Source organism: Ambystoma mexicanum, chromosome 4p (genome assembly GCF_040938575.1).
Source record: "Ambystoma mexicanum isolate Mex_15411 chromosome 4p, UKY_AmexF1_1, whole genome shotgun sequence".
Taxonomy (NCBI): domain Eukaryota; kingdom Metazoa; phylum Chordata; class Amphibia; order Caudata; family Ambystomatidae; genus Ambystoma; species Ambystoma mexicanum.
The window spans coordinates 778934996-778953254 of NC_090927.1; the positions used below are offsets into that span (position 1 = coordinate 778934996).

At 48.0% G+C, this 18259-nt stretch overlaps 1 protein-coding gene across 1 annotated transcript in view; it reads right to left on the reverse strand.

The window, feature by feature from the left end:
• Positions 1 to 18259, reverse strand: part of SNAP91 (synaptosome associated protein 91) — a 1173930-nt gene that overhangs the window by 667422 nt on the left and 488249 nt on the right. Inside the window, exon 8 of the mRNA XM_069606330.1 lies at positions 1839 to 1945. Coding sequence (XP_069462431.1) covers positions 1839 to 1945 — 107 coding nt within the window. The remainder of the gene's footprint in view (positions 1 to 1838; positions 1946 to 18259) is intronic.

An 18259-nucleotide genomic window follows, 5' to 3' on the forward strand; every position in this document is an offset into this window, starting at 1 on the left:
ATCTATGGCATTGTGGGCATTTATCTCACTCAGAGCTTGAAATTGGATATTTAAAGTATTATTTAATCAGTCTCATTTAGTTATTTATTGCAATTCGCTACTTGTTATTGTACCCCGTGCATCTCCTTCACTATTCCTGGAATAACTTCTCTGCTTCCGCAACTATCTAAGTGATTTTACTTCGAGTCTTAGGCTTAATAAACACACGTGTTGCTGTGGTTTGGCTCCATCTATGTTTGTATCAGGATGTATTGAACTACTGTAAGGGTTAAGCTACAATCTTAATGGCTCACTTTCTGGGGATATATCTGGTCTGCTCATGTAGAAGGACTTCTTAGCCCATGCACGTATGCTACACAATTAAGCAATGCTTTTGTGGGGTACCATCTAGTGGTTTGTAGCATATCAGATCTCCATGAACACAGTGTGTCATCAGCATGCCAAAGTTTTGCATTTGGTGTTTTGTTGAGTGCACATATTCACCCTCTAGAATGAGGGTGTGTTAGAAGAGCAGCAACTTATCCAGATCGCAGTGTTCCGAGTAGTGCAGGTTATTAGGTCTTGAATAGCCAGGTCTAAAATAAACATTTTGGATAGTTACATAAAGAGCCAGGAGTGGAAAGAGGTTCAAGGATGTCAGCCAGTGGAGACGGGGAGACAACTGGGGAGAGGTCTGCAAGAAAGAGGCTGTGTGTGCAAGTGACACCCAGGGGCCCAACATGATAGACCGGAATCTCAATTGGAGAAAGTCCAGCCAGCCCCCATTGGGAAGGGGCTGAATTAAAAAGTGCTTAATTGTGGAATTTTATGATAAAGTTCCTACTGCCCAATGAGACAGTGATTTCACTGAGAAGCACGAAATCCTGAAACTTAGAGGCAAAGTGCCTAATCATATTTAATTAGAGAACACAAGACTGTGTGCATTGAAAAGCACTGAATCCTGGGACTTGAAAGGTAGGTTCCCAACAGAGGAGATACCTTGAGATGACACCTTAATTAAGGCCTAAGGCTCTATTGAAGCATTCAAGCTCGTGCCAGAGTGCTGAATTGTGTGGTAGGTGACTGCCGCCCAAGTTAGTGGTCCACAGTCAGATTTGAAGGCATGTGGGAGAAAAAATAAATGCTGACCCAGAGTTAGTAAAGTAAATAAAATAAATTCATAAAATGCCGACTAGGGGCATATGATGAATAGAGGGGGCAGGAACAAGGGTTTTACTTTTTAGGTAAAACAATGTACCTCTCCCATCATGTAATCACCCAATTACATCATAGAGGTTTTTATAATTTTTCTTCTGATTTCTAGCAGACTATGGTTAGGGTACCTTTCCCATGGTAACTCCCACAATGCCATTAGAGCTTTAAGCATTCATAAAACACATATGGATCATTGTACAATGGATCCAGAAATTAAGTGAAAAGCGACAGCTACTCCAATGCCTAGCTTCTGATGGTTTAATAACTTACATCAAGACATCCAACCAGCAATTGAAATCCTATCAAATAAAATAGTTATCTGGAAGCCCATTAGAGTTATATGTCCATAATTTAATAATATGATCACCATAATTGGTGCTGCTGTAATATCCACTTACATGAATAAAAATGTGTGGTTAAGAGGTTTTCAGCCTTAATAGCCGATAAGTGCACTGTTAAGCCATCCATTATATTAAACCCATTGATTATATGCAGTACACTGCCCACTGTAATCAATAAAAGATATATATTCCATAGCCAAGTAGATGTTAGGTAAAATCCTAACTTTTTTCAATCGAACCATATCTCCCCCAACACCAGTCATGTACTCAATGTGAAAGCAAATGCACAATAGAATAACTTACCTCTGCAACTTTAAGGAATTCAGATACTCTGGTCATTCTTGTGAGAAATCGCTTATAAATTTCAAGAGCATCTTTGCATTGTCCTTTCTTCATTTCAAAAAACTTCTCTAAATTGAAAACATCAAAGCAATGTGAGCCATGCTAATCTCTATATATTTTAACATCAAGAGCAAGGTCAGACATCTTGCATTGTATTAAAGATATGATTCTTGAGACTTACACACACAGGTATGTGGAGATTCAATACAGTACTATACACACAGAAGTGGTTTTTAAAACCTCTGAGTGCGTTTTTTACCCAGCTTTCACTTACCTACTCAACACCTGGATGCACAATATTAGACTCTTGCTAGGTGAGAAAAGCAAATAATTTATTTGGAATTATTGAGTACCCTCAACTGTTCACCTTTTTCAGCTGCTTCTTAATGCATGATTCTTGTGAGGCTTCTCAAGTGCAAATCAATACAATAAACAAAAATGTACTTTGTCAGGTGAAGCTTCCTCTTAACGACTACAGTCGTCATTTGCCCATGTGTGTCTTCATATGCCATTTACAGCCATGCATGCATAGCCAGGAACATCCATTATGAAGAACAGCCATCAAATGTCCATTTGAAAACGTATGCCAGGTACTCTATTCATCAATTTGCTCTTTGAACTTCAAACCCAACATGTGTGTTGGAGTGATGTAGAAAATATGGTGAAAAGAAATGACAGGATTATCCACCGAAATGGCACCAGCAGGACATTTCTTAGAAAACATATGAGGCCTGTGAACAACCGGCTTCTAAATTAAGCAGTCACTTTCAGAAATCGTTTGTCCCCGGCAGCAGTCAAGTGATGTAGGTTAGGGCTTCTTGAAAACCCCAGTGGAAGGGAGCAGGGTCAACCTATTGCGGAGAGGCTGTACAAGTCACGACCAATTTACCAGGAGAAGCATAGCTGAGCAGAGGTGGAATTTTATGAACATTGTCCTGAGAGAGGAGCAAGAACAAAAGCATTGGTGAACATCCAATCAGGGCTGAGGGGGCTAGCTCAAAAACAAACACCACAATCCAACAGAAGGAACAGGTGGATCCAAAGAGTAAAACTGGACATTAGGATCTTGGGTAGGAAACCTGAAGTACTTTGCCAAATAAAAGTGTGCAGATTTACTGTACTTTTGAGAATGCTGCAAACTACCTGCACAATTTAAAAGAAGTAGACTCAGTTGGTCAAAAGGAGATGATGACCCCTCTCAGCCTGAAGAGAGAAGTCTACAAGGGTGGAACCCAAAGCCATTCCTACCCTAGAGCAGGAAGGTGGCAGTAGGGAGGCTACAGTTTCTGTCCCCTCTCCAACTACTTATATGTGTGTGAACCGTACGACTTTTAATCACTCCATTCCTCTTGACAAAAATGCTGGCCAGTCTATTTCTTATTATAACAGAAAACAATGTGATTCAAATGCACTGGCAGAACACCTGAGACAAGGAAACACACAGGAGCCTTCACGAGAAGCCTCCAGCCAGCAGAATCCTACCAGCATTGAAGTGAGCGCTGCAGTGTGGTATGGCAGCAACACCACACCACCCACAGATGCAAACTCCTGTAAGTGTAGCACAGCCACAACACGGTTCCCTAGCATGCACCCATTACACAATCCGTTTACGTATGGTGTGGTGGCGGAGCAGCTCCATAACACAAACCTGGTCACTGTTCCATGAGGGACACCATTGCTGGAAGCCGGCATGTCAAAGCACAAAGAGTTGGAGCTTACCCCCCTTTTTATGCATTTACCATTTTGTAACCCTTACCAGGTGGTGAAAAATAGACAATTATGGCCATGGGAACCAGCAGGTAAGGACCAGTGGGAGAAGGAAGGGAAGGATAAAGCCAGGAACAGGAAACAGGAAGCTGTTGGTTGTTTGGGTAAGGTGAGAGAAGGAGGGGGTGGAAGACCAAGATATCAGATGAAGGAAGGATGGTGAAAATGACTGAAGGTGCTAGTTGAAAAGGCGTGGTAGTGGTTGGGGATGGAAAGCAGTATTGTGAGGTGCTTGTGCATGAAAGGTGTGAAAGTGGTAGTAAGAGAGTAGGGAGTTAGTGACTGGAAGAATGAAATGAGGGTGACTGAAGAGAAGGTGTGGTGAAGTAGTAGCGGTGTGGAGGTGGGAGTAGTAGCAATGTGGAGGTGAGAGTAGTAGTGGCATGGATGGCAGAATAGTAGGGGTGCAGAGGAGGGAGTAGTAGTGGAGTGAGGCGAGTAGTAGTTTGAGAAAGAGTAGAAGGAAGTAAACTAGGAGGGTGAAGATAGGGTAGTACAGAGAGGAACATCGGAGGGATAGACAAGGAAGTGTAAGTGATAGAGAGGAGAGACCGTGCGTGGAGTAGTAGGGCGGAGAGGAGGATGAATAGGAGAGTGACAGACATACAAACAAAATGAAATTGTATAGGTTACTTCATACTAGAGACAAACATGTAAGCGTGGGACCAGGTTTCAAACCTATGTTGCTCCGCTTTGTCTTGCTTCCAAGACAAACATGTTGCCCCTGAGCTAGCCTCCTGTGCATAGGAAGAGGAATGGGCATGGAAGGAGGAGACTTGAGGGCCTGGAAGGGACCTCCCTGATTTCTCGAACTAAACAGGGAAGTAGAGAGGGTCAAACCTAGAAAGTCCATGAGGGATTTGCATGGATAAGGCATTTGCCTTTAGGCCATCACCACCAGACCAGACAACATTTAGAGAATAGGGGTCAATAAACCAGTACGCACTACCTAAGGAGTAGGGATATCTGGTTTAGAAAGGGACCTGCTATCCCAAGATGAGTTGGAGAGGGACAGCCCTATAAGCCTGTTTGCAATCTGTTAATAAAAATTAAATGGTCCATGGGAGTTTATGTGTTGAGCATATCTGTGACGATGCATAGTAATTGCAAACCCAGCCCACTCCTCTAGTCGTGGGATTGACAATTGATTTTTTCTGCACCGGTGAATACCTTCGGGTAAAATGTTACCGTACACTGACCTAATGTTTTTTCCTATTCACTTTGGTTAACCCATTAATATATCAGACCCCTGCCACAAAATGTTTTGTCTCAACATTTGCAACTCTCAAATTACCCTCATTTAAAGGGTCCAACTCTAGTTCGAGTCTTATTTTTAGCTTGCTACTGTGAACTTTCACAATATTAAGCTAGTTTTTTGTATGTCATTCAAATGTTGAAGAGGGTCCATTGTTTATCCAGAAGGTGCTCTCAGTATGACTTAAAGTTGAATTACAGTATGAACAATTGAAAAGGTGTATTTCCTTCATGAATTCGACAGCTAATGTTCAAGAAGCACAATCTGTGGGTCATCAGTGGCACTTCCGATTATTTCAAACCATATGTAGTGCAAGAAAGCTTTACACTTTTCAAATGCATGCTGATGGTTATAACCTCTAGGATAGAGTTATGTGAAGCACTGTAAACCATACCTTTTACAACATGTTTGGTACTCATCATTGCACTCCAATAAGCTATTTGCATTAAATAAAAATATTCTCCACTTTATGTTTGTATCCTACAGTCACCATCAGAGCTAGTCAGTACGAAACCACGATTCGACATGCAAGTACCTCTCAGGTTTGTGTCACAGACGGCACAAAAAGTTTCAAAAATGGCTAAAGAGTTTTTGTATAGCCCAAGGGCCGTCCCCAACTCTCTGGTCTCCCTTGGGATCCCCTCCCTAAAACATGAATACGTAACCCAAGGTTAATTCTACCGAATGCTAACCCCTACTCTCAATGAGCGGGTCTTTCACTATAGAGGTCTCCCTAATTATCCGGCTGTTTTAACTCCCGGATTTGCTAGCTGTCCGTAATCCGTCCAGTTGTCAGTGTTCTAAAGGATGCGAGAAACCTGAAGGCGTCCTTGCATCTACTCCCCTTGGGTCCTCTGCTCAGGTAACCAGGGAAAGGCCATCACTTCTGTATCCTGACCCTGGTGGTCGAGAAGCGAGGGAGGATCACCTGGGTTGAGGGTCCTTGGAGATTGGGGATGAGTTGCCTTTAGGCAAGAAGCAGCATGTCATGCACTCACCTGTGGGGCGGAATCCATACGCTTTTGGAACGGCATCCAAACTGTTTTAGAATAAATGGAGACTGTTCTCCAAACTTCCGGCCAAACGATACTGATTCTGTGTTGATCACGGGACCAGTCACGTGTTGTGACATGTATTTAGGTCCTTTCCTCAGAACGCTCAGTGCTTCTGATTGAAGTTTACTTCGCGGGCAGTTCGGTCACGCTAGAACTGCTGCCCTTATGTTTCAGCCATTCTGGATGCCTCGTTTCACTCTTGGATCTTCCTGAGTCTTTCCATCCGACGGCTTTCATCTACGAAGTACGGTGTTCCATGCTACAGCTTTCCAGCTGGTTGCGTGCATTTCCAGCATACGTTATTTTCCGCGGCAGCTTCCCTGCCGGCCACGTAGCTTCCAGGTTAATTCATAAGCTGGTTCACATCTGCGGCATTCTTACGCGAGAGGTCTTCAGCTTCACTGACTTCCGCGTTGACCTCCAAGCTGCAGGTCGTTCTACGCGGCGGCTCCCATAGCCAGGGGCTGTTACTACTTCGGCTCCCCAGGGGCTGTTTCTACTGCGGCTCCCGAGGGGCTGTGTCTTTGCTGCTACGGACGGACATTGAATACAAAGGTACAAGACTTATACCATTTAAAGTATTTGAATCCACAATACTTCTGGAAGTACAGAAGTGCTATTAGTTGCTGTTTGTTTTCCAATTCAATTGTGTGATGTAACACTTCATCCCAGGCGGGGTGAGTTTTCCTTGATGGTGAATTCCTCAGAGAATATTTACTTTTGGACTTGCTTAAGACTTTCAGGGTGAATAATGTCCTGCACTTCAGTGAAAACCTTAAAAGCTCATCATGTTGGAGAATTCAGGATTATGTTTTGTGCATTGAACTAACGAACGCTATCCAGAGTGCACCAACCCGACACTAGTACGGCCCTCATTCCGTTCAGGTTTAGCTTCTTACTAAACTTCCCTTCCTTGCCGTTGTTTTCCTTTGTGGTTGGATTCATCTGGGACTTCACGGTTCTTCACATCACCAAGTCATCTAATCATTTAAGGTTAGGGCAAAACATAGTGGAGATTAAATGTAACCAAAGGGGAAGTCCTGGTATTTACCATTTGTTTTCTTGTAACAGATTGGAGGCTGTGCATAGTTATTCATCCTTTCAATTGATTCTTCACTCTGGCGTATATAGAAGGAAGACCCGGATCCTTTGTGTATCCTTTAAGTATTCTACTTGTATCCTTTTTTGGTAAAAGTTATCGTAGACATTGAGGCTGGCATGTCACAGCATCCCTCATTCCAATTTCAGGAAGAATCCTCAATCCTAGAAGCAGTTATGGGGTATTGTTACCCCTGTCCTACTGACCAGGAGGCAATACAAATATAGTAGCAGTAGGAAAAGGGTGAAGAAACACACGAGACATGGTATCCTTTTTCCCTTATGAAAATCAACCTAACCCTAACTCTGCCCTTTTTGGGCTATGGTAAAACGACTCCCATCAATTTCCCTCATTCAACCTATGACAGTACTGGGACGAGGAAGAGGCGACTAGGAGTAGTGAACACTAATCAGTCATTTCGCCACTCTAGTACTGAGCTGAGGAAGATACCTGTAGAATATTGTGAAGGTCAAGCAAGTCCCAAGTTCTACTGTAATTGCAGTCAGGCAATGCCAACTGGGAACTCACACCTGCAATCTGCCAAGTGGTTGCAGGTGTATAAGAATGGAGGAAACCAGCAACACTCAGACCAGCAGGGAGTCTTGATTGATAGGTGGCGGGCGTGGTTGTAGGAGGCCAGGCGACTGGCAGATGACCCTAGGGAACTGTGAAACCCAGGAGCAGGCAGGTCATACATAAGAAAACCACAAATTGGTGAGCCTCTGTGGTCAGAACAACGCAGCCGGAGCTGCGGATGAAGTAAAGAAACCAAAGCAGCCACCAGAGTCCGAAGAAGCGAAGGGGAGATGCCGGCGAGGGCAGAAGAGCCTCAAAAGTGCAAGCAGGACTCGCGGTTAAAGGAAAACCAGTGGGCGAAGCTGAAAGCGAAGAGCACAGCTGCCCAGAGTGAACACCGAGGAGCGGTGAGTGAAGGGAGAGAGAGTCAATCGAACTGGGGAGCGCCTGGAGGCTGTGGGAACGCAAGGTGAATGCCGAACGAAGAACACAGCATGTTAATAAAAAATGAACCCTAGACCGCAGGTTTGGTGAAAATTAAGTGGCAAAGCAAATATTGAATACCGAACTAAATGCAACCGTTCTGAGCAAAGTTACAACTAGATGACAAATGAATATAAAGTACAAGCATTGCCTGTGTGAAAGCAATGTAAGAGGCATGAAGATATTTTCAGTTTGAAGCAAAGTAAGAGGCAAGAGAGCCAGAGTGGAAGATTGTAAGAGCATGGTCGCAAGATGGTAAAGGAGTAAAATTACCACAAAGTGAACTTTTTGCATGACCACAGTGTGGCAAGGCCAAAGACTGGTCCAGGATATGCAAAACATTGTGTAAAAGTCAAGAGGCTAACAAAGAGAAGCCAAGTGAGGGTGAACCGTCACTCTGGGGCAAATACAGAAGAACCATTGTAGGGCAAAGAGCCCAAGGTTCCTGGTTGCACGACCTGTGATGGGTGGACCATGTGCTCTGACAACTGCGTCTAGACCAGGGAAACCTCAAGTGTGAAAATCAAAAACACTGTTTCAGCAAATCATTAAGAAGGAAGCTGATTGAATTGTTAAGCCTATTCAGAAGGAGTATTAAGTTGATTTGGATTTGTTTTGAACATTGAAAGACTGAAACCACATCTAAGTTGGCAAGTCGAAGTCTTGGTGAAGGAAACCCTGAGACCTCATGAACTTCAATGCTATCTTAAGGACACAGCCCCCAAGGCCCTTTTCTGTGGAACTGTGTTGCCTTGAACTTGGGCAAGGGAACCCCAAGGACTTGTGGAACTGTTTTGAACTTGAGAAAGGTAACCCTGAGACTCACATGGAACTGTCTGAACTTGGGGAAGGGAAGCTGAAAAGGATGCTAGGAGCTGGAAGAAGCTCAGAACTTTGTTTTGATCACCATTTCTTTATTACTGACATCCCTACACATTGTTTAGCTTGAGTTTTAAGGAGATGGATAGGTTTTGGACACAGACAGACTGAAGTTGAACTCTCTGACTCAAACTTTCCTTAGTTTCGTCCAGGTAGGGAAATCCCACCTTAGCATAGGGAAAGTTAGGGCTTCAACTAGCTTGACATTTGAGTCAATAAATAAAGTGTTTGTTTACTTTGAATCTGTTGTCTGTCTTGCTTCATGATGCCTTCACAAGGAGTAGGGAAGTACCTTGCACTAACTTGGACCCCCAGATATATATATATATATATATATATATATATATATCTCGCTCTCTCTCTCTCTCCATCCTTTCAACTTACCTTGCATTCTCACTACAACTCACTACTCCCCCTTCCATTCCTTCTCTGCCCGCAACTCCTACCCTCCTTCTTTCACTCGGTGCACCACATGCCCATTGCTGCCAAGGAGGCAGTTTAAGATATGTGAAAGTCCCCCCCCCACACACCTTGAGTGCCTGGTGATCCATAGGCTGCTTCTTAAGGACCACCCGCTTGGGTGGATCAGGGCTGGCGTGTGCAGTGCAGAGCACCACACAGCCACAAATTGTTTCCTGCTGTGGTCCCAGATTTCTTAGTGCAGCTTAGTGCAGCGGACAGTCAGATTTCTGCACCTGCAGTGGTCACCCTGGATTGTGTCTTCCCCCATCCACTGCTCATGCCGGCCGTGATATTTCTTGGTCATTGAGACACGGGGACATGGCTCTCTTTCCTGGTCGTTGTCTCTGTAATTAACAGAAACGACCTGGCAGGCATCTTTGGTACAGAGCATGGCACAGGTGCAGCACATTTGCAGACAGGCAAATAGGGAAGGTGTAAGGGTTGAATCACCCCCGCCAGCTGCCTAGCCTCTTGGGGCCAAGACTGACTCTGAAATATGTTGTGGTAGGTCTACCTCTCCCCGTCTGGAGTGTACTGGCCTTGTCACATCTGTTAGGCATCAATTTTTGATAGTCTAGGAATGTTGAGTAGTTTCGAAACACCTTATTTTAGACATGCAAATTTGAAGATCTCATTTTTGGGTTCCAAATGTTCTATAGGGTACGGAAAAACGAGCACTATTTTCTGAACAAAACAACTGCATATTACTAGTCTGAAAAGTGAGCATTTATTGCTTTGTCCTATGTCTATACGTTTTGCCTAATGCTTCAGATAATTTACTCCTGAAGAGGAGTCCACCTTGGTTTTTAAATTCATTGGGCCTCATCACGACCCTGGCGGTAAGTTACCGCCAGGGCCGTGACTTTACCGCCATGGCGCAAACTACGTTTACGCCATGGCGGTAAGGGGATTTACCGCCCCATTCCGACCTTGGCGGGGCGGTAAATCCCCTATCCCCATTTACCCTTCCCCATTCCCATTTTTGCCCCATAGGGCATAATGGGAGTGGGGAAGGCGTTAATTACGCCACCGTAAATTACGGTGGCGTAATTAACTCCATGGTCCCTTACCGCCATGGTTCTTTACACCTGCTAAAAGCAGGTGTAAAAACCGCCATGGCGGAAAGGGACCTCGTAATTGGCGGAAAGGGGTTGGCGCAGCTAACGCTGCCGCAAACCCCTTTCCGCCAGGGTCGTGATGAGGCCCATTGTGTTTTAAAGTCTTGGATTATATTTGTTACACTAGATTGATTATGAAGAATCCTCAGCCCAGGTCTATGAACATAATGCAAATACATCATTAAGAGTTGGCGATCAATGGGCAATATTGGAATTGAGGGAAAACAATGCATTCATTAGACTTTCAAAGGTATAGCCGTACAGGCTATAGGGAACATGGTTTACAGTTATCAGACTTGCTGACATTTAGAGCCATTAGGCGCCCTGATGGTACATTATGCAGCCGAAACATCAGTAATATTTACAGCCATGAGACTCAGATTTGTACTTCTATGCTGGTCAGCAAATAATTGGCTGTATCAAAATGTCAAATTTGAAGGATAATGTGACAGAATGCCATCTGGAGAGTGTGCAAAAGGCCTAGCTTTTGATTTTTATTAAAACAATATGATGTGTGTAATTCTGTTTCTGAAAGGGGAGTCTGCTAATCAGAATCTCCTTTCATAAAGCTCCATGCCAAAACCATAGTGCATGCATGTACCCTTGTTGCAGCAGTCCCCTGACAACTGCAGCATCTACCTTTCTCAAAGTATTCATTTTAAAACCTTTATTTATTAAGGATCCTGGGTTGGTGTAATGCCTGACTGGCCCCAACTCTAAAGGGATAGTTCCCTTAACTGATGTTTCTAATGGCTGTCGTTGTATAATAGTCCAAATTAAAAGTCTGTCTGTGTCTAAATCTATGCTTGCCCTCACTCTTAACAAAAATGTGATACAAAGTCTTTTAAAAAGGAAAACATAGTGGTTCAACTACAAGTGAGAAACCAAAGTTGGCTTCAGGTGGTCTTCTCACCAGGTGCAATTTGGTCAATGTCACAAACGACCAATCAAAAATGGGCTCAATCCAAAAGGGCTCATCTTCATAAGACCTTCTCCACAGGGCCCTTATAGTTATTTCAAATATCTTTGAGTTCCTTGGGGTTCCCTTCCCCAAGCTTCAACTTATTCAAGTTTCAATATGCCACAAAAAAATGTAACAGTTCCTCTTGAAGCTTCTTGGGGTGACCTTCACCACACTTCCATCTCTTCAACACTATAAGGAACAACTTACTTACCTGTACCTGTTGTTCTCCAGCATGGGTCTGGCATGGATTCACATGCTCATGAATATTCCCAGTCGTCAGGCTGAGAATCCTCGGCAAAGAAAAAATCAGTATCAGTTTCGTTTCTGATCTGTCTTTCTTAGTAGTAACCAATCACTGATCTCTGGGTCATACTGCCCACAGCCAATGACTGCCCTCTACCTAAGCCCCTCCCCTGGCAGCTATCCTCAGATTTGGTAGCACGTAAAGTGGCAGTATGACCAAGTGAAGAGCCGCAGAGGGGAAGGAGGGAGGGTTTGCATGTGAATCCATGCCAGACCCATGCTGGAGAACAGCAGTTACAGGTAAGTAACTTGTTCCTTCTCCAGCATGGGGTCTGGCATGGATTCACATGCTCATGAATATACATATACAATACATAGCAGTATACACATGCACAACCACGGGAGGTGGCAACAGGCTCAACATTAAGCAATACAACAACTCAAAATTAAGCATCTCTTACCTCCTCACCAGGCTCACCTTAAGCGAACAGGTTGCGCAGCACTGCTTGGCCGACCATGGACTCCTCCCTGGAGTCCCGATCAACGCAGTAGAATCTTGTGAAGGTGTGCATCGACCTCCACGTAGCAGCCCTGCAGATATCCAGCAGGGGCACACCAGACAGGAAAGCCGTGGTAGCAGCGATCGCTCTGGTCGAATGGGCTCTCAGACGGCCGGGCAGCAGTCGGTTTGCCAACCGGTGACAGTGTATGATGCAGCCAGAGAGCCATCTGGAAATGGAAGCCTTTGAGAGAGCCTTCCCTTGATTCACAGGTCCAAAGTTCACAAACAGCTGTGATGTCTTCCGAAAACACTTTGTGCGGTCCACGTAGAACTTCAGCGCTCTAGCCACATCCAACGAGTGCAAAGTCCTCTCGGCCGGAGACAAAGGCGACGGGAAGAAAACTGGTAACACCACGGGCTCATTGAGGTGGAAGTCCGACGGCACCTTGGGCATAAAGGAGGGGTGCATCCTCAGCACCACCCTTGTGTCGTGAAAAGTCAAGTGTGGAGGCTTGCAAGATAGGGCCTGGATCTCTCCCACTCATCGTGTGGAGGTGATGGCCACAAGGAATGCTGTCTTCCACGACAGGAATTTCAACGGCGCCGAATGCATGGGCTCAAAAGGGGCCCCCATGAGCCTGGTCAGCACCACGTTGAGCTCCCACCCCCAAGGCAGGGGCCTTCACCGGCAGGAACGATCGGAATAGTCCCTTCATAAATTCCTTCACCAGGCGACGAGTTCTGGTGTATCGGGAAATGGCAGCCAGATGTATCTTGAAGGAGGCGTGAGCCAGTCCAGCTTTGGCCAGCGACAGTAGATACGGCAATACCTGAGGGGCCGTAATCCGTAGAGGGTTAATCTTCTGTGCATGGCACCAGAGAGAGAACCTCTTCCACTTATGTCCATAGCATTTGAGAGTTGAGGACGCCCTGGCTTTTGCAAGAACCTCTCTGCAGTCAGCCGGGATATCATATCCTCCAAACTCTAGCGCTGCAGGAGCCAAGCCTGCAAGTTTAGCAACTCCGGGTCGTGATGGAGAATGGCGCCTCCTTCTCTGGAGAGAAGATCCGCGTCCGTCGCCAGCTTGATAGGTGGGGACGCTGACAAGTCCAGAAGGTCCGGGAACCAGATCTGTCTCGGCCACGCCAGTGCGACGAGGATCACCCTGCACCTGGACCTCTTGAGCTGGTTGATGAGACGGAGCAGCAACGGCAATGGAGGGAACGCGTACAGGAACAGGCCGTCCCAAGGGAACGAGAAAGCATCGCCCATGCTCCTCGCTTGTGCGAACCTGCTGGCGAACCTCTGCACTTGGAGTTCGTCGCCGTCGTGAACAAGTCAATCTGGGGTTTGCCCCACCGTTGAAAGAGCCGATCCACCTGGTCCTGGCGTTGCTCCCACTCGTGGCACGAGCGCAGCTCCCTACTGAGTGAGTCGGCGATGGTGTTTTTTATTCCTGCCAGGTGGAGGGGAACCAGAAACATCCCCTGGGCGACGGCCCAGTGCCACAGATCCTGGGCCTCCTTGGATATGGCTGGGGATCTGGTGCCTCCCTGCTTCCAGATGTAGAACATCGTGGTGGTGTGGTCGGTGAAGATCCTCACCACTTTGTCCTTGAGGGATGGAAGGAATGATTTGAGCGCCCAGAACACGGCTTGTAGCTCCAGGATGTTGATGTGAAGAGACCTCTCCTCCGGGAGCCAGAGGCCTCTTGCATGGAGATCTCCGGTGTGGGCCCCCCCCATCCCTCCAGGGAGGCATCCGTCGTTACCGTCTCCTGATACGCCGGGGCCTGAAAGTCCATGCCTGCCACGAGGTGCGCTCGGGCACCCCACCATAGAATCGCCCGATGGAACTCCTCGTCGAGCGGGATCCTGTCTTCGAAGCTGCCCGCTACTTGAATCCAGCGGGCGTCGAGGAACTCTTGTAGCGGACGCATCCGAAGTCTGCAAAGGGGCACAAGGTAGATGCATGAGAACATCATCCCGAGGAGGGACTTGATGGACCTCACTCTGGCCACATCCGTGGCTAACAGGCGCTGCACCTTGCCCAAAATGCCCTTCTTCCTTTCTTCCGACGAAGATGCCAGTCGCTTCACTGTATCGAGCTTCGCTCCCAGAAACAGTGCCAACTGCGACGGGAGCAGATGGGTTTTGGGGTAGTTGATGGCGAATCCCAGCTCCGTGAGCAGGCGGACGGTCCTCGCTGTGTGTTCGACGGCGAGTTCTCTTAACCTTGCACGGATTAGCCAGTCGTCCAGGTAGGGGTAGACGTGGATCCCTTGCAGGTGCAGCCAAGCCGCCACAGGTGCGAGGCACTTGGTGAACACCCTGGGTGCCAACTTTCATCCGAACGGCAGGGCTCTGAATTGGTAGTGACGCCCCTGGACTACGAATCTAAGGAACTTTCTGTGTCCTTTTAGAATGGGGATGTGGAAGTAAGCATCCTCCATGTCCAGTGACGATAGGAAGTCGCCCTCCTCCAGCTGTCCCAGCACGTGCTGGAGGGTGACCATCCTGAATTTCTGTGCCTTGAAGTACTTGTTCAACCGACGCAGGTCCAGGATAGGGCGCCAACTGCTTGTCTTCTTTCTGACGAGGAAGTATCTTGAGTATACTCCAGAGCTCCGGAGCCTCTTGGGGATGAGCTTGATGGCACCCTTCTTGAGCATCGCCCTTACCTCCAACAGCAGTTGAGGGACGTGATTCTCCTTCCTGGCCATGGGAGGAATGTGAGGACACTTCTTTTGAAATTCCAGCGAGTGTCCGCGGGCCAGGGTGTCCAGCACCCAACGGTCAGTGGAGATGGACTCCCACACGCTGACGAACTTCGTCAGCCGGCCTCCCACTGGGGTGCTTCGTGGGGGCCCGATGCTACGGCCGGTTCAGTCCTGCTTGGAAGAGGCCTTGCCTCCTTGGCATCCTTGCCGACGGCGGCGAGACCCTCCTTGCTTGCCGCGGCCTCTGTAGGCCTCCTGGGACGAGGAGCGGACCGCCTGGGGGTAAGTAGAAGAGCTGCCGCTGGATCCCTTGGAGTCTCCCTGTCTGCCTCCAGAGTTCCGAAAGGGCCACCTTTGCTGAAGGACTCCTAGGGCACGGGTGTTTCCGTGTCTGTCTTGATGGCCTGGAGGGACTCATCCACCGTCTTTCCAAAAAGGTTCTTGACGTCGAACGGCATGTCCAACACTCTGGTCTGGACGTCCTGGCGAAAGTCCGTCGCCTTGAGCCATCCTCGTCGTCTGAGGCAAACCCTGTTGCCCAGTTGGCGAAATCCAGTATCGGTAATGTCCGCTGCCACCGTTATGGCGTGATCCGACGCCACCTCTCCTTCCTGCAGAATCTGTAGGGCCTCCGCCCTCTTGTCGTCGGTAGGAAGTCTAGCAGAGGAGATATCTTGAACCAAAGCTCCCTGTCGTAACGGGCCACAATCGCTAAGGCATTGACCGCCTTAATCGTCGTCGCCGCCGACATGACGACTCGTCGTCCCATGGAGTCCAACTTCTTGCCCTCGCTGTCCGGCGGGGAAGTGGAAGCTGAAGCCGCCGCACCCGCTGCTTTCTTCTTGGCCGCTGCCGAGACGACAGAGTCCGGCGTGGGCTGGGCCCTTATTCACAAGGGGACCCGGTACTTCTTCTCGTACCTGTCCCTCTTGGCGATTGTCATGGAAGGGTTCTTGAGGACAGCCAGCCCCTCGTCCCAGATGTCGTTGAGCAACGGCACCGTGAGGACCGTCTTTCTCTTGGCCTCTCGTCGTTGGTAAAGAAAACCTTGCTTTTTCTGTTCCTCAGGGCAGAGCTGGAAGAGCTCGGATGCCCTGGCTATCATGGCGTGAAAAGAGCCAATTTAGTCGGGCGGAGAGGCCCGAGGGGGGGTGATGACGGGATGTCCATTGTGTCATCGCTGCCGTCGTCGTCCGTCCCCGTATCCAGCGCGTATTCTCCCGAGGGTCCGGCAGGAGGATGGGGGGTCCACAGGCCTCGCATGCACGAAGGGCAGAGCGGGGTGGGCTCTCCTCCGCTTGTTCGGAGGGCTTCCCGACGGGCCTGGTTCTGGATCCTCTGTCGGGGTCCGTGGTAACCTCGTCCTTATCTCAGTACATAAGGATTGGATCACCAACAAAATGGCCACCGAGCTATCCTGGGGCTCGGGTAATGGCTGTGACGGACGGGATGGCTGCTCCACTGGGCCCTCATCGTCGCTATCTTCGATCACATCAGCGGGAACCGTCCCCTGGGATCGAACCTTCTCTAACTGCTCGTTGAGGCCTATGAACCTCTCGTTGAGGCCTTTCACGGCTTCCACCGGATCCTCCTCGGAGGCTGAATCCGAGTCCGTAATGGCCACCGGTCCCAGCCCTCTTTTTCCGCCAGGGTCTTCACGGAGGTCTTAACGATGGTCTGGAAAGAGGATTCCCTCCGCAGGGAAACTCTGGGCCCCGAGGCCGCCTCCACTGGCGTAGCCTCTGCCGGCTTCGCCAGGGCCGCTGTGACAACCTCGATAGAGGCCTTTGCCGGGTGGATCAAGGCCCTTACCACCTTAGGTGCGTCCTGGGCCTTCGCTTTGGGGGGGGAGGGTCATCGCCTCGCTCCCCCTCGGCTCCCTTTGAGATCGACCGGGGCCTCTCCAGAAGCTTAGCCAGGTTCTCGGACTTCCTCTTCCCCGAACCAGAGTGCTGGCTCGTGGTTGATCATGCCGGGGAAGTCGCGCCCTGCCTGGCAGCCGATGAGCCCGACCTTTCGGCGCTCCCGGTGCCCGCGGACTTGCGGTGCTTGGCCTTCTGTTGGGCCCCCGTCGCCGGGGCACCCTCACAGGACTTAGAAGACCGCTCAGACTTTTTCTTCGCCTTCTCACCTGCTGTGCCCTTCTCCAGCCAGGCGGTGAGGCGGGAACGACGATCTTGCTTGGTCCGTTCTGACAGGTTCTTGCAGAACGCACAGTCCTTCTCCACGTGCGTCTTGTCCTCATGAAGGCAGTAGAGACATCTCGAATGCTTGTCCTCTTTGAAAACATTTTGCAATCCGCATCCTGGGCAGCTCCTGAACAACTTGGATCCGGGTGTCGAGCTTCCCTTGTCCTGGGCCATGTCCGTTGAGGTAGGCCACAGATCTTCTGGAATCCTCCAAGAAGCGTAACTCGACAAAAACTTCACCCTTGAGGGGCGTAGAAGAATTCCGAAACTGGTCCCCATTATTGGAAGTAGAAACGGTGGAGCTCGAGGCTCGATTAACCGAAAAAATGAGAAAAATCTCCTGAAAAAGCACAAAAACGCAGTAAAAGCTCGAGAGCTAAAACACGAGAACTCCCAACACTTGAAAGTGCGGTAAAAATCTGACGATGGCTGCCAGGGGAGGGGCTTAGGTAGAGGGCAGTCATTGGCTGTGGGCAGTATGACCTAGAGATCAGTGATTGGTTACTACTAAGAAAGAGATCAGAAACAAAACGGATACTGATTTTTTCTTTACCGAGGATTCCCGGCCTGACGACGGGGAATATTCATGACCATGTGAATCCATGCCAGACCCCATGCTGGAGAAAGGAAACCAATGTCAGTAGCTTGGTTGGGCCTCTTAGGCAGGGACGTCCCTTGCTACCCTTGTGGTCTCCCTTGCTACCCCTTAAATGGAAGCTCCTGAGCTGTGGCCAGCGCCATGTGGCTCTTTGTTTCTGGAGTGCCGGGTTTTCGTGTTTAGCACTCTTAAGAAAAAACAGGGGGTTGCACTTTGAGCAGTGACCCTAAATAAGAAAGAATAGAAATAATAAATAATTTGTCTTTATGGTATTCTATACAATAATTGCTAGACTCCTTAAAAGGTACTTTTGTACAGAAAAAACACATAAAAAAATTAATTAAAGGTTTATTTCAGACACACTTCAGGGGGTGAGTCACTGATTTAGTCTGTTCTTATACACCTCAAATTCAAATTCACAATGCAGACAAAAACTTCTAAAAAGCATTTAGAGTAGAATTAGCATCAATTATGGACTCTGTATTTAGCATTTCGCAAGTTGCAGTTATAGCATGTTTTTTTCTGCCGTAGT